Source organism: Lineus longissimus, chromosome 2 (assembly GCF_910592395.1).
Source record: "Lineus longissimus chromosome 2, tnLinLong1.2, whole genome shotgun sequence".
Taxonomy (NCBI): Eukaryota; Metazoa; Nemertea; class Pilidiophora; order Heteronemertea; family Lineidae; genus Lineus; species Lineus longissimus.
The window spans coordinates 10,467,696-10,484,034 of record NC_088309.1 but is presented as its reverse complement, the minus strand read 5'-3'; the positions used below and the strand labels follow the sequence as shown (position 1 = coordinate 10,484,034).

At 39.9% G+C, this 16,339-nt stretch overlaps 1 protein-coding gene across 3 annotated transcripts; it reads left to right on the top strand.

The window, feature by feature from the left end:
• LOC135482600 (RNA-binding protein FUS-like) lies at positions 1 to 16,304 on the top strand. 3 transcript variants are annotated; one of them, XM_064762777.1, is made up of 15 exons: positions 1 to 35; positions 2,294 to 2,339; positions 2,574 to 2,673; positions 2,961 to 3,093; positions 3,298 to 3,438; positions 6,381 to 6,902; positions 8,169 to 8,214; positions 9,585 to 9,625; positions 12,887 to 13,035; positions 13,482 to 13,608; positions 13,834 to 13,950; positions 14,265 to 14,367; positions 14,644 to 14,738; positions 14,979 to 15,183; positions 15,557 to 16,304. In XM_064762777.1, exons 1-15 carry the CDS (start codon positions 23 to 25, stop codon positions 15,585 to 15,587), a joined length of 1,869 nt encoding a protein of 622 aa, XP_064618847.1. In that variant the 5' UTR covers positions 1 to 22; the 3' UTR covers positions 15,588 to 16,304. The 3 variants fall into 3 exon arrangements, with proteins under 3 accessions (XP_064618847.1, XP_064618849.1, XP_064618848.1); XM_064762779.1 differs by lacking the exon at positions 6,381 to 6,902 and having other exon boundaries at positions 8,172 to 8,214; XM_064762778.1 differs by lacking the exon at positions 6,381 to 6,902.
• Positions 16,305 to 16,339: the final 35 nt, after the last annotated feature.

The window sequence follows — 16,339 nt, the reverse complement described above, 5'->3', positions numbered from 1 at the left end:
TTGTTCTCTCCGAATTTTAATCATGGCGGATCAACGTTAGTACTTATTTTGGCGATTATTTTCCTCGATTTTCCGAAGTTTTAAGCGAACTTAATGAATTTCTCCACCTTCTTTACATTCTCTTTTATCTATAGGTTGATTTGGTGTTTGGTAAATGACATTTAGTGCGTTCAATTTCTGACCCGGTGGTTGCAAACTCTGGGTCTTTGTTTAGCCGGGAACGGCGTTGGCTGGCTTCGTGCATTGTCGTGCGTGCATTTTGTGTACATCATGTGTAGTGCACCAACTCATCATTATCATGTAATGTAGGTCTGTGGCTATGTATACTTCAGTACGGTATCTGCCCATTCCGCCTTAGCCTTATTCGCCTTATCCAATTTTGCCTTCTCCCATTTAGCCTTCTCCTTACTTGCCTTTTCTCAATTCGCCTTCTACGATTTCGCCATCGTCTTATCTCGCCTTTGTTCCAATTGGCCTTCTTCCTAACTCGCCTTCCTCTCATCTTGCCTCATCCTAGTTTGCCTTTTCTTATTTCGCCTTTGTCCTATTCTGCCTTGGTTCCATCCTGCCTTATCTCATCTTGCCTTTTCTTGATTGACCTTTATGTCAATTCGCCTTCTTCCCATTTTGCCTTCTCCCGTTTCGCCATATCTCACCTCGCCTTTTATCAATCCAAAAGTTGGTTTTGGAGATACATGTAAGCTTACATGTAGATGGTTCAGAAGTTATGAAGATTTGAAAATATTGGTAAATAAGCAACAGCCTTGGGTAGGGTACCAAAACATAATTCGTGGAAACACTCTTATATGAAAGATTGGCCCCACAAACATGGGTAAAACATGGGTAAAAGAGACAAAAGTCTTCTGTAATATGGCATGTAATGTAATATGACTATAATGGCTGAGAAGTTATCTACACTTGTAATTTTGGCAATGTCCACCGGGTTTTGGTTGCGGGTACCCCCGAATGGACCCTACAAGCCCTTCAACACTGTTGAAGACACTTTCACATGAAAGATTGACTCAACAAACATGGGTAAAGACACCAGGTTTGTTGCAAAGTAGGAAGAAGGCGAAATGGGAAGAAGGCGAAATAATACAAAGGCGGGTTTTGGTTGCGGGTACCCCCGAATGGACCCTACAAGCCCTTCAACACTGTTGAAGACACTTTCACATGAAAGATTGACTCAACAAACATGGGTAAAGACACCAGGTTTGTTGCAAAGTAGGAAGAAGGCGAAATGGGAAGAAGGCGAAATAATACAAAGGCGGGGCGGGTAAAGGCGAGATAGGATGAAGGCGAATTAGGACAAAGGTAAATTAGGACAAGGTGAAATAGGAGAAGGCAGATTAAGACAATGGCAAACTGAGACGAAGGCAAGAATGGATAAGGCAACTTGTGATAAGGCAAGATAAAACAGAGGCAAAATAGCATAAGGCGAAAAATGAAAAGGCGAAAAAAGACAAAGGCGAGATAGAATAAGGCGGATTGGGAAGAGGCAAAATTGGAAAAGGCGAAATAGGAGAAGGCGAAATGTATATTTTTTAAAGGCAAAATGGGAAAAGGCGAAAAAAGACAAGGCGAAATGGGCATGAACCTTCAGTACATCCTTATATATTTGTTAGTAGTTGTAATGACGGATTGGAGGACTGAAGGTCTCCCCCTTCTGGGATTGTTCTCTCCGTATTCATAGGCCTATGGCCATGATGGCTAGACTTCAGTACATCCAGTCATCCTGACCTATCGTTGTAAAATTGTACTTGTTTGTACTGTAGGCCTAGTTGTACTGTAGTGAGTCAAGTGACGGATTGGAGGACTGAAGCTCTTCCCCCCCCCCCACCACCACTTTTACCCGTAACATTACTAAAAAGTGATCAATCATACCGGTACTTTTAAAAAAACGGGTTTTTTGGCGATGACGGTCTGGGGATCAGAATGGTTGGCTGCCCCCGCTAATTTACGGTATGCCTTATGGCCCTAGATATCGGCATATCACCAGCAAATTGTCATGTTATTTCGCCCTTGTTTTGACTGACCACAGCTAGCCTACATGTTGGGTTATTGTTTGCTGCCTGCTGGTTTGTTGTGGCCCTCGAGGCTTCCTCCGACTGGTACAAAGTTATGGTGATTGAGTCCGAGGCCATGCCAAGAGCTTGAGGAGGATTCAGTGGAAGGGAAGAACAGAATAGCACACCACCAAGCTTAAAATAGTTGAGACTGTGTGTTACTTTTATCCTATTCACTGCATCGAGTGAAGATGTAAAAAACTGATACTTTTCTTCTTTTTTTGTAGAATACGGATATGGCGGGGCAGCTGTCCCCCAAGCTGCACCACAAAAGTAAGTATCCTACAATGAACAGTTGCTCAGTTAAGGTAGACAGTTGCCAGTATTCTTGAATGAAGAAAATTCTCCTGAAGTTGTAGTAAAGTTAGTACTTTATCCATGCTGTCTCTGCATAGATCATTGCTGAATTTGCTATCAGTTCTCTCCTTGTATGATTCTAAACATTTGTTGATATTGGTAATCATTTTCAGATTAGTCATCTTGCATAATGCTCAATTTTTCTTGCAGTTATAGCTACGCTGGATACGGAGCAACAGGAACAGACACTAGCTATTCTGCTGCTGGTTATGGTGTACCTCAGCAACAGGCACAGCCAACACCACCAACGGTGAGCAAGTTCTATAAAGTGATTTTCACCTGAGAAATATAATGCTATCATGAGAGAATTTCTCTCTGTTAAAAAATACCTTCACGGCCTTAACTATCAATTGTTGTCCGTTATTACACTCGTGTGCAATACTTGGTCTTACTCATTGACCAGCTGGGTGAAGGCTTTCACTTCAGAAGCAATAAAAAAATAAAATAGTCACCGAAGGATTATCTGAAACTGTACTGCTGCGGACTGATGTTGTTGTGCATTTCAAATATCATTGTCAACTTCTTCTCTTTTTCTAGAGCTATGGAACAACTGCCTCCTATGGTGGATATGACCAGAGTTATGCCACTTCAGCTACCTCCACTGCACAAACCTATGGTTCAACTCCAAGCACATATGGAAGCCAACCCAGTGCATACGCTGGATCTGAAGGTACTTACGGTAGTTGAAATAGTGCATTTGAAAGCTAGACTACTCACTAAGCATGCTTTGGAGATGAGCGTCCCTGCTTCAAAGAACTAGATTGTTGAGGAATTTCTTATATTTGATTCTGGCATTATGTCAGGAAGTCCACATTATAACTCTAAATTGAGTGATGCCAGCCATATATCTTACTTTTATATCTTCCAATTCCAGCTACGAGCCAGTACAGCCAACCCCCTGCACCTGCACCTACATATGGACAGAGCTCCTCTTACAGTCAACAGAACTCATATTCACAGCCCCAACAGACTCAACAAGAGACGTCTTCATATGGTTCGAGTTACAGCTCAGGTGGTACGTATCAAAAAAGGTAGTCGGTGTCTTTACAAAGTGTTCCAATGCTTCTGTCGTGGTCTCCAATGAAAAACTTCCTATGAAAGTTTACTCGAGTGTAAAAACTCCCGCTTTGCCCAGAGTGCATTGTCTTCTTAACAAAAATTATTTCCTTTAAAATGTTTGATGTTGACATTAGTTATACATTGTGAAATCATTTATCTGCTTTGAAGAGTTGGAACACTTTCACATATTTGCTAGTTGCAAATTCACTAGTTGGATTCTCTTCATAGGCTATTCCAAAATACATTTGATATTCAGTGGTTGATAATGAAATCATTTTACAACACAAGTATGGGTATGCAAGTAACTGATTTATTGGATTGCTAAAGCCCATGTGGTTATATTTGGAATAAAAGAAATCAGAAAGCTGTTTGGTTTGACATTAGATGAGTTGAAAGTGAGTTGTAAACCTAAAGTTGCTTATGAGGAGTCTTTCGATGAATGCAGGTTTATAAGGTGTAAGTTGGATATCTGAATTCTAGAAATTTTAATTTGGTGAGAATAATGTACCTAGACCAGAATTCCAGAAAGCAGTTTCATAGTTTGTTCAGAAATAACGGTACAAGGTTAAATTCAACTTTCTTCACATTACGATGTGTTATGGTGTTTCCTCTTTTAAAGGAAAGGTTTAACCAACACTTTTTAAGAGTTCAGTTGTAAATGACATGATTCTAACTCTGCTTTGGGTTGTTATTGCAGGTTTCAAAGAGTGTTGTTTTGTAATGCCCATATCTTTTATCATGAAAGATCATAATTCATAGCACCATCAAGTCAAAGAGAGGGGCCATATCCAGATTCTTGAGTAAAATATTCAAACATTTTTCATGAAATCATGATTTCATGTTTATGAATTGTTTTTGGTATACCAGTTTTTGGTTTTCCTAAATAGAATGCATTTGAGGCTGCTCTCTTTAGACACTTTCTCAATTGGTCAAAACTTTGTAATCTGGTATTGACAGGTTTTTACAAGTTTGACAACGGTTAGGTGGCATTTCTAGCTTTCTAGTCGTGAAGACTACACACAGTGTGAGTTTGGAAGGTGCCTTGTCCTGGACCTACTATTGCTGTTGAATCCTGGTTAGTAGAACGATTGGTGGAGAATTGTTAACCCTTGTGTCCTCTGTGAGGTATAAGATTCAGGTGTTTTACACGGTATTGAGTAGTTTGACATCTTCACAGTGGTTGTAAAAGATTTTTCTTTTCAAAGCGTAGTTAATAGTTGAAGATGTGGCAGAGAATGCCCTTCCCAAAGAATAATGGTATGGGGTTTTCCTGTGGTTTTATGAAACTGATGCTCCAACTTGAGCATGGTCACAAGTTTTTGATCGTTCAGGTCAAGAAAAGTACTATGTTGCATGGTGTATTACTTGAAAAAGTCATTATTTTAGACATTTTTGGTTTTATATAATTTTAAAAAGGTATGGCCTAGCCTGTGTCTTACGTTTGTGCTATATCACTTCGTAATAACAAGACATACTCGTCGAAATATTGGTCCGACACAGTGAAGTGGTTTAAAAGAAGAAGGGAGTTTCAAAACATGTCGGTGTAAAGCTACAAAGTCGAGGAGTTTTCTGCAAGTTATATTTGTGTGTTTAAAAAGAAACCAGCCAGGTTGTGATTTGACATTCTTTAGAAACCGACGTGTCTTTTCATAGGCTTAAATTAAAAGAAGAATGCAATGATTGATGAAACACACTAATTGGTACTGTCAAAAATAAATCATACAATTTGGGTTAGTTGGCTCAACAGTTGCTAGAGGTTGAAAATTGTGCACATGACTGGATTATGTAAAAGTGAGCTGGCTGAAACAGCTTTAGCAGTTGGGTGTGTTCGGAAAAAGTGTCTATACTGATAGGTTGTATGGCCAATATCTAAAGTGTAGGTTGCATGTATTCGAATTCTGTTTTAGAACAGTCTTCAGAAGGAAAAGTCAAAGGGTGTAGCATTTTTAAATGGTTTAAGGAAACACCACACTGGCAAGTGTCTGTACTAAACCTGAGTTGTGGATGGTGGAGCTATAATGTAGGCACCTGAACCTGAGGCGCTCACGCTGAACGTTTTTGGTGGAATTCGAGCTCTTTTTGACAAATGTGCAACTTGAACATGTCGTTCATTTCTCGGTCGAAAAATCAGGTCTTTTAGCTTGGAAAAGAGATGATGTATGAAATACACGCAAATAGATGCAGCTTAACAATTGAGGTGTGTTAGAATCAACTTCTTGATTACTTAGTGTTTTAGTTGTGATTCTTTCTAAAATGGGGCGGACTGTCAAGTATGCTGCGATCTTGGACTAGCAGTCTAGTCATTTGCACAGCCCTGAAAGTTTGTGCCTACTTGCACAGAGGTTGACTTGACTTGGAAGAGCCCGATTTTTCATACCAAGTTGATGCTATGTGTCACATGATGTATTTTATATTGTGAACTATTCACCAACTTGACACGATCAGGTTCAAAGTCATAATAGTAGGTTTCTAATGGTTAGAGTGCATTCAGCCAAATCTTTGCTGCTGTCAGTCATAATAAGTTCTGCTCTGCATAAATTTGGCTGAGTTATGCAGGTTGTAATTTATTCAATGGTAAGTATTACTAGATACTGTACGGTTTACTAAGAGTGATGCAGACAAAAATGTTTGTCTTAGAATTGATGTGTATTTTCAACAAAGGTAAGTATGAGGTCTTGGGTTAACAAAGTCTAGCTATCGTTCATACTATCAGGGGGCTCCATACTGCCCATTCAGCAAAGTGGCAATGGTGTCTTGGGGAGGCATACTTCCTTTCTCAGCTGTGGTGGTGCAAGTGGCTGTTTTTTGACCAAAACACATGGACCCATTCCAAGGCAGATATTTTTTTTTTTTAAGTGGTGTGACATATTCCCTATTACCCCCTTTTCGATTGTGCAGGTTATGCTCAGCCACCCCCAGCATATAGTCAGCAACCTCCAGCAGCGAGCAGTCAACCTGCATATGGACAGACCACACAAGCTTCATTGAGTTATCAACCACAGACCAGTTACACAGCATCTTATGACCAGTCACAGTATGGGGCCGCATATAGTCAAGCCCCTGCAGCTCAACCAAACTATAGTCAGCCGCCACCACCACAGCCTCAAGCTCAGCCTGCTCCTCCTGTGGCCCCTCAGCCACCACCACAGCTGCAGTCACCGCCCCATCAGCCGCCACCAGTGCAGCAGCCTCCACCCCAACAGCCGCCGCCAGTTCAACAGCCACCCCCACATCATCCACCACCACAGTCTTATAGTGCTATGCCGCCGCAGAGGGCTTATCAGCCGCCCAGTGGACCGCCCCCTTCATCTAGTGGTCCACCTTCATCTGTGGCTGGTGGTCCTCCACCAGGAATGCCACACCATGGTGGCCCGCCACCAGGAATGCCACCACCTCCACAGCATGGACCACCTTTCCAAGGTAACTCGGTCATTTTATCATTATATCGATTGGGTAATGCACTTTGTCTGTGTTGTAGATTTATGATTTATGTGGTAAAATTGTCATGAAGTCGGGATGTTGGTACATCAACTCGTAAAGCACTGACAAAAAAAACACCAAATCGTATGTCAGATAAAAGTAGTACAAATTTTCAAAAGAGTGCAATTTGGTTCTGCAGCACTTCTGCATTTTGAACCGTTGGTCTTATCTAATGATCTTCACTTCAGTGCTTTCCGAGATAATCTACAAAGGTGTCATGAAGAGAACAGTATTGATAGGTTTAAATCAATGCAATTGTGATGAGTTTTTCTGTGTGATATCAGGTAGAATCCACTTTAGAGTGATTGTGATTTAGTGTTATTTTGCAAGAAGGCTTTTAAGGCTGAGAGTAAAAAATCCAAAAAAATTTCCTGGGAGTTAGATTATAATTTGAACGTTCAAGTGAATCAAAGGTTTGATGCAGTATGACCGAGTAAATATTTGGTAACTACATCAATTTGTGGTATTTATTGAAAAGGTTTGTCATTAAGTAAAATAAAAAAATAGAAATTGATATTTGGAGTACTAATTTAAATACATATTTTAGTCATTTTTGAAATCATTTTGTAGAAGGCTTGGTGTTCTTCCAAGTGCTATTTTGCACTTGATTTTCTCGAGGGATTATTTGTACAGAAGACACGCAAACGAAATATTTAAAATATGACCTGTACCTTTTGGCATAAAAATATCTTCCTGTTGTGGTTTATTTTTTGTAAAAAAAGTTTAAAACTGCCATACATGTCGGGTCAGGTGAATCTTTGCCATGACGACATGGTCACCTTAACCTGTCAAGAGAAAACATTCTCCAACCTCTTTGGAAGTGTTGTCCCAGAGGTGGGGTGACTGTTGTCCTTGATAGTTGAACATTTTGGTAGATGGGCAGTTGAAAAAAATCCAGTTCAAAATGTTAACAGGTTATTAGTGAGGTGTTGGTCATTTGCTTTTATAATTTCTGGTAATGCCCTCCAAATTGTGTGAGGGATCGATTCTGAGTACTTGGAGAGCTTTATTTTTGAAAAGGTAATTCAGTTTACTGTTCATAGCGTGTTTACTGTATGCATATGGCACTTCCATTTTCTGGTTGGAAGGCATGAGTTTATGGTAAACTTTTCATTAACGGAATATTTTTTGAAGTGAAGTGAGTGTTTAGTGTTGGTTCTACTTCCTTGAAGACCTATTTTAAATGTGTTAAACATTTTATTCCAGGAGGAGGCGGAGGAGGAGGAGGTCGCGGCCGAGGTTCATACAATGGGTAAGTTGTTTATCTTGTGACATAATCCCACCTCCCCGTTTAAAAGTAACTACTAAGGTACCAGACTTCCTGAATTCTCCACTATATGAAATGAGTGCTTCGTTTGACAAGAAGATCTAACCAAAGAGGGCCACGACAGTCTTTTTCATGGTTATCGGTGGTCGCTCTTGATAGGTTAGCTTACTACAGTTCTCTATGTCCATTTTGGACTTTACTTTGCAAGTCTACCTAGTATGATACAACAAGAGAATTTTCATGCATGACAAACTTTAAGTCTAAGGTGCATGGTTACCATTTTGTCAGAAGGGAAGACCCTAGGTTTCAAGTGTAAATTTAGTATACTGTGTTATGCGATATGGAACGTTTAAACAAAAGTCATTACTCGCAGTTACCATTTTCTGCCTCCAAAGTGTTTCCGAATGAAGTGTACTTTAAAAAGTTTGTTGATAATTCAATTGCTTCTCGTTCATTTTCCTGAATGTTATCTAATGAGACAATGGTCTTTTTTACATGTTTTTGCTTTTCTGAGTATTCGTTTACAGGTTGGATGTAGTCTTATCCCAAGCTAAGGGGTTTAAACGATCATTTAAAATATTATTAACTCAAGTCAATTTTTGTGGCTCTTGACATATTCAAATGTTCAGGGAATGATTTAAGAAAGTTCTCACGAGGGGTTTCAAGACAGATCATCAAGTTTTGACTTATGATTTTGTTACTAACAACGAATGTAAGGCAGTGTAGTCAAAGCACATTTTATGCCATTTACCAGTTATTCAGCTTCGTAATTTCAAAGGGTTCGATCAGTGTTATTTCTTTCGGAGCACCAGTCTTCAAAATTTTTCTGGTGATCCGGCACACAAGTAAATGAAGGTTCTTCCAGAAATGCTGTTTTGTGCATGTAATAAAAAGATACTGGGTCTGGTTTTCACCTACATTGTGTGGAAACATGTGCACTTGGAGCACTGTGTTCTTAAAAACAAAAGTATCGAGTTGTTTGAAACGAGGGTGTTACTATACTGGAAAATTTATACAAGAAGTTTGCAGTTCATAGGTCAGTGAATTCAGATGGGTTTTCATACAAAATGTTGATGGTTACTCAAATCAGTCACTTATAAAACATTTTCAATCCGAGTTCGGGTTTTTTAACTGGCTATGATTATGAAGTCAGAGGTCTCTTGGGTGTGTGGGTCAAGTTCTAGGGAAACGGAGTTCGCCCCAAAGTTATGCTGCGTGTAAAAATCAAAGACGTCTTGAAAAAGAGATAAAGAGTTATGGGAACTCAGAAGACCAGTCCAGCATAGGTGTTTAACATGGGATGTTTTGCATCACTGCAGTGACATCCCTTGCTAAATACTTGACATATGTTACAGCGGTGGTCGAGGATCTTACGGTGGCGACAGTGGTATGGGTGGTAAGTGAAATGGACACATTATAGTGGTTCTGCAAGCCCACTTGAACTGGGAAGAGACGTAGTCAGAATGTACATGGCAAATTATATCCAATCCCTTTGAGCTTACTCTGGAACTCAGTCAAGCCTTATTTTCACTATGTACTTTAAAAACAATGATATAGTGGTGCCTCATCCTGAAATAAAAGGGGGATGAGCGCAAGGAGAATTGCCTGTTGAGAAGCTACCTTGAGGAGGTAAGTATTAAAATAGAAGCTATGTTCTCTTCCCAGTTCAGTTTTAAAATAACTTATTCTCACCACCAGGATCTTAATTGTTTCAACTGACGTGAAAATACTTTCATCATAATGTTGTGTTGAAGTTACTGTACATTATCTCATGATCTAGTTACTTCTGGTGGTTCCCAAACTCGCCATTTGACATTCCTCGGGCCTGTTAAATTGCAGCACATGTTTTTTTCTCGCTGCCATTTTCAGCAGCAATTGGGGTTATGGGAAATTTAGGTATTTGAGAGTTCACACAGGACAGGGTTCATTTACCATATTTAATCCAGGTACAATTTTGTGTACATAATAAATTTTGAAGCATCCTTGGATATCATTTTAGGTATTTTATAATTTTTTAGGTGTAAAACATTACTTTTGAGAAGTGTCGCACAGTGTTTTATTTGAACTGAGTGGCACTGGCCATTTTCAGTCCAGTCAGGAAAAGGTCACAAAAGCATTACATTCTTCAGGTTTACATGTATGCTATTACCGAACATGCATTTACGCTTATTCATCTATAGCCATTCATAGTTTTACACTAGTAGCAACTCGGAAAAGATCAAAATCCAGGTTTAGGATAAGCAAATAAAGAGTCTTGCTTTATGTTCTTCTGATACTTCTTAAATATGAAAAGATCGAGGCGTTTATATTCTGATGCGTTTTTGCACAATGCCATTCCTTTCATAAACCAGGTTCAAGGACTCCAGACAGATGATGAATCTTCACTGTATGACTAAAAAACATGTCCTGTGCAAAATCTTCCAATCAAATGCGGCTCCTTCATGTACATGTGGGTTTTCTGTCATTAAGTTCTATGGTATCATGTAATGGGTTGCAAGATTTTGCTGCAGTAGCATCTTTGAGACGCCAGTGTATTTAAAATATTCCAGTCTCATTTTAGAACTGTGTCTTGTGCCCTGCACATCTGTCTACAAAGATGTCATTTTGCAACCTCACAAATTATTTTAAGAAACCACAAAACTCCTCAATGAAAATAATGTGATTACCGGAGGTCACACGTTCCAATTCCAATAGGCAATAATTGCGCAAGTCAATGTTAGAGAAAGATGACTAACTTCAAAACTGCTTCCTTGCCAATTTTGTGGCAACTACAATACACTCCCCTAGAGTTAACAGATTTGTTGTCGTGTTGTCTAGCAATATTTTCTTTATGCTACCTACTTCCATCGTCATCAACTTGGTGATAGCGCTGCCAAGTTTTATCGGTATGCAAGGCTATGTGCCTTTCAACACGGAATGTGTGTAAAGTCTCTGTACTAAAATCAAGACAGGGAAGGTGAATCTAAAATGAATGCCCAAACCAGAGGTGCTGAGGCTGAAAGTTTGGCCTGGCAGTGGAATTTTAGCTCTGCCCAACAGTCTTTTGGTACAGAGATCTGACAGTAAGGTGTTAATTTCAATTCACTTGCATCTAAAATTTAAACGTAACGATTTGTCCACTCAAACTCTCTTCGACTTGGCTGCGTTCCGTCGAATCCAACACGGCACATTCAACTCAATCATGCTGTCGATATCTTGGTTGAAAAATTGAGACTGCTTTGACGAAAACGAGCCACTACATCGCAATCAAGGTGTGTTCAATATAATTTTTAAAAGATCCAAGATCCAGAGAGAAAAGATTATAATATCTTCAATTCAAATGACCATACTGATTTCTGGTCAGAAAATATTTTCGAAAGGATGTGACATCAACATAGGCTTCTCGTGTCCGCAGTTTCATGGTCTATGCACAATTTTAAATATCCGGACTTAACCATACAGATCTTGGTAGGCTTTTGGTATGTAGGTGATATAAATCTTTTAAATAAAGGTACCATCTTTTGCGAGAAATGCTTTGCAATCATATGTCATCGTAATACAATTTGTTGTAAATGAGTGCAACAGTTTCCATTTATAGTGGTAGGGTTAAAATGTGATCCAGGATGCTTCTTGTTTTTACTTAACGGTTTTTGTGACAAAATATAACTTGAAGGATATTTCCTTCTTGGGGTTAAAATTGCTTTCGCTCAAATTTTCGAGCTGTTATACTACACTTATTCGAAAGTAAAAATTTTCACGGTACAATTTTTCCTTTTCAATGTTGCCTTTTGACGGCCACCACAGTTTCCTAGCTCCGTACACTAATGCATCGGCTTTGGTAATGGATAGGGTGTACACACCAACTCTACAGATAATAATGGTGTTCCCACTCATTACTTTTACTCATTCTGCAATTTGAGCATGTCCTTATCCACTTTCTAGTGTTCAGTGATAAAGAGTCTAAAATATAGTTTCGTAAACTAAGGTCTGCTGAATCCTAGCTTGTACTCAACATTGCTTGTCCAGGTTTCATGATGAGAAAGTCCTAACACTCCCTGCTACTTAGCTTTAATTTGATTGCACTGATTTTACTCCAGGATTCTCTTCCCCGAAAGGATTCTGCAGAAATGTTATACGTGTGATTGTGACGACAGCACTCAAATTCATAGGCCCACATTTTGCTTTGGTGTAGCGGAATTATTTCAATGCTTAGCAGCTTCTCACTTCCGAGACGGTTTTTTAGCGAATCACAATAAGTCCAAAGTGACAGAACAATTCAGCTTGCAAATGCGCATTCCATTCAGTTGCATACCATACTCCTTGCTGACTGGCGAAGTAAATTTGCTTACAAATACAAGTACGCGAGTGGAACTATTTCCATGCATGTGTGAATGAAAAGCCCCGTTCTTAATGCAATGTAGCATCTATGAATAAATGTGGTCGGAAGTGTATGCATGTGTGGTGTGTCTAGACTATAATGTTTGGTAGTTCTGTTATTAAATGAAATTTGGACAAAAGCACAGTTTTTAAGCAAGATCACCCATTTAGGCCCGATACATTTGTGTCCTGATTATCATAAACAACACAACAAATGAGAATATAGAAAGAGTTAAGATTCAGCAGACCTCTTGTCTTGTCCCGTTTGCCCTCGTGTATCATAAGCTGACTTACATTTCAGGTCAAAATGCAGCGGCTGGCAAAGCTGGATATTATGACCCTAGCGTACCCAAGATTCAATCGAAGGATACGATTTATGTTTCCAACCTACCAGGAGATACGACTGAAGAAATGTTAGAGCAGCTATTCTCACCTTGGGGACGACTCAAAGTAAGTTAGATTTTCTGCTCCTGAAAACTTGATTTACTCACAATACTGACAGTGGCTGAATACAACACAGCTTGAATTTTGAATTGCCTTAGATTCCAGAGCTGTAAGAACAGTATTTTGTTTAATTCCACACTGTCAATATTGGTGGAAAAGCATATCTGAGTGATACGGTAGCTGACAGCTTCTATCATTTGAAACACTCCTGAAGACAATTTAGTCATTTTGAATATATTAAATGAAACTGTTGAGCACCTTCGAACGGGCCAAATAGGCCTGAAAAGAGTAATGTACGGTATATGAATTTGTGTGTGTGTGTAACTAAGTATAATTGTCCTTATCTGTGACGGAGGCATCTTAGAAAAAATGCTGTCTGGGCTCCATCCTCAGGAACCAGTCCATATGTTGTGATGTCAACTACAAAACTAGTATTGTTTTCTTTGTTGCAGAAAGACAAGCGAACTGGCACTAACATGATCCGAATCTACAAGGACTCCAAGACGGATATAGCCGAGAGTGCCATCGTCGGGTATGAAGATATGGAGGCAGCTACGGATGCTGTCACTCGTTTCAATGGTATGTATTGTTCAGGGCATATCAGTCCCAGTGAAAGAAGAGCTTTTGTCATCATGCTTTAGGGTTGACTGAGGTAAATTGTATTCAGTACCGTAGGAAAACCTGATAGATGCCTGGTTAGGGTTGGTAATATTTAATGCCAATCAGTATTTGCTATAGAGTAGAAGTGTCTCAAGTTTACTTGGTGTTAGTATCTTTATATGGTATGAACTTGTCGTTTTCCAGATACGGTGTTTGAAGGCCACACGCTGAAGGTCGAGATGGCAATGAAGAAGCAGTGGACACCAGGTGGCCCCGGTGGCCGAGGTGGATTTGACAGGGGAAGGGGACGAGGTCGCGGTGGTGAGTAGTCAATATTCTGATATACCTTGACTTTTGAAGCTGAAGGGTGTTTCACTGGAAAGTTGGTGATGGGGGTGGGCTTTCGTCTGAATATCTCCTGATGAATAAAACAGTTGCAACTGCAACCATTCATCACAACAACCAGTTCCATTTCTTTGTTATTTTGTTGCAAATGATATGCTTGAAGTTGAGTCCTATCTTCTTTGGTGTAAGTGTAACTCCACCTCGTCCGAATATTACAGTTTTGCTACTCTTAACAAAAAGTTCTAAAAGGTTTTACTTGCAGTTGACCATCTCATTTTCCTGTATTACAGATGGAATGGGCTTCCGTGGTCGAGGTCGTGGGAATGGCTTTGGCGGAGATCGAGGAGGCGGCGGCATGGGTGGTGGTGACAGACCTGGAGATTGGACTTGCCCGTAAGTAGTGTTACATTTCTTAAAAGGATTCAACTGAAGGAGGGAAGAGGGGGCATCCAATAGAGAATTGCAAAATCATTTGGGCTGGACTTCCGAGAGAGAACCGTCTTATGTCTGTTTTTGAAGAAGGGCCCTATAGAGGAAAGCAGTCTGCCAAAATAGCAGGAAGACTTTTAATTTAAGCCGGTTTCATGACGCTGTTATTAGTGTTGATTTCCCTGTCCTGATAATTGTGATGCATAGATAGAGATATAAGAAACGTTTTTCTTTTTGCAGGGAATGTAACAATGTTAACTTTGCCCGTAGAAGTGAATGTAACCGGTGTCAAGCGCCAGCGCCAGACAATGCTGGAGACAGTGATGAATCTGGAGGTAAGAGTCTACTGAACTACAGCAAAATTATCAACTGTAAAACATATTATTCTCTGTCTGAGACAAAACCGATATCATGTCGGCTACTTGGATTTGGCTGTCATAATTAGACTTGTATATGGCTGGCAACAACCATCCTTTGCTGAGATCCAAAAGTCCCTGTGTCGATCTTTGTCCTAGACTTCACTAATAACCAATCACTTTCCGTGTATCGTTCAATTCGTTATATTTCAAATTCAGGTGGTTTCCGGGGCAGAGGCCGAGGAGGACCCCCTATGGGTCGTGGTATGGGAGGACGTGGTGGCCGTGGTGGTGACTTCGGTGGAATGCGTGGTGGCCCACCACGTGGACGTGGCGGTGGTGATTTCCGTGGTGGCCGTGGGATGCGTGGTGGGGACCGCGGAGGACGTGGAATGGACCGTGGAGGCAGAGGTGGACGTGGAGGGTAAGTGTGTTGGTTATCATGGCATTCTATTACTTGGAAGGGTTAGAATTAGTTCACTGGACGAGGAGAACTCATTTGCCCAACCCACACCTAAAGACAATTCCTGGCAGCAACTTGCAAAAGGTTCACACATTGCCCTCGGAGCAAATGCTGATGGAGTTGTCTCAACGAGATTGTTTACTTCTTATTGTGATATATGTGTGGAGATACCAATACTGGCTTGTGTGTAGACTGGGAGAGGGAGGCAGAGAAGCATTTGTTACTCTAGGTTGTAGGGAGTAGAGTATGTGTTAGTAAAGATTTTCCAATTACTTTGTGCCCACGTAATCCAGCAACTGTCAGCCTTACTCAGACATGCTTCATTCTATTTCAGCATGCAAGATAGAAGACCACGACCATATTAGGACAAGCTCGTTTCACTTCAGGATTCTGTGTATAATTGTGGATTGTTCCAGTCTTAAGGATATTGTTGGAATGGACTCAGTACGACACATTCAGAGTTACGAACTGGAATAGTCTTGGCATCGTGTAATTTGACACTGTCAAGATGATTATGAGAACTATCATGTAAATAGGCCACAGTTGTTCATTTCCATTCAGTTAATCGGTCCGTGGACACAATGCAGATGTAAGAACTATAATTTGACAATACAGAGCAGGGACATTGTTTCAGGTCATAAGTCAAGGATAATTTGGCTCTTAGAGCTTTAAAGTTGTTTGCAGCAATTTTTAGACGAGTCCTGAAAGTCATTTTCCGATATTTTTTGTTGTCATCCTCAAGAAGAGGGCTAGTGAAGCTATATCGGAGGAAAGCTAGTATTTCCATAAAATTTTTGACATCATATGTAAAGAGCACTGGATCATTTTGTATAGTTATGCCAAATTGTAATTTCACCAGTTCAGTTTTGTAGCCATAGACCTTTTTCTGCCAGGGCTTTCTAAGTCCCCTGCTGGTTAAAATGAATATTTTGAGAGTAAGTTTTGATAAAAAGATAAGAAGTTAAATTGGGTACAAGATCATGCACTGCTTTCAAGAAAAAGATCAGACGTCAGATTTTATCTTTTTTTCTCTCTTGTAAATGTATTTTACTTGGATGAAAATAAATGTTTTGTATGTGAAACTTGGACCTTAACTCATTCTCTCACAGATGTATTG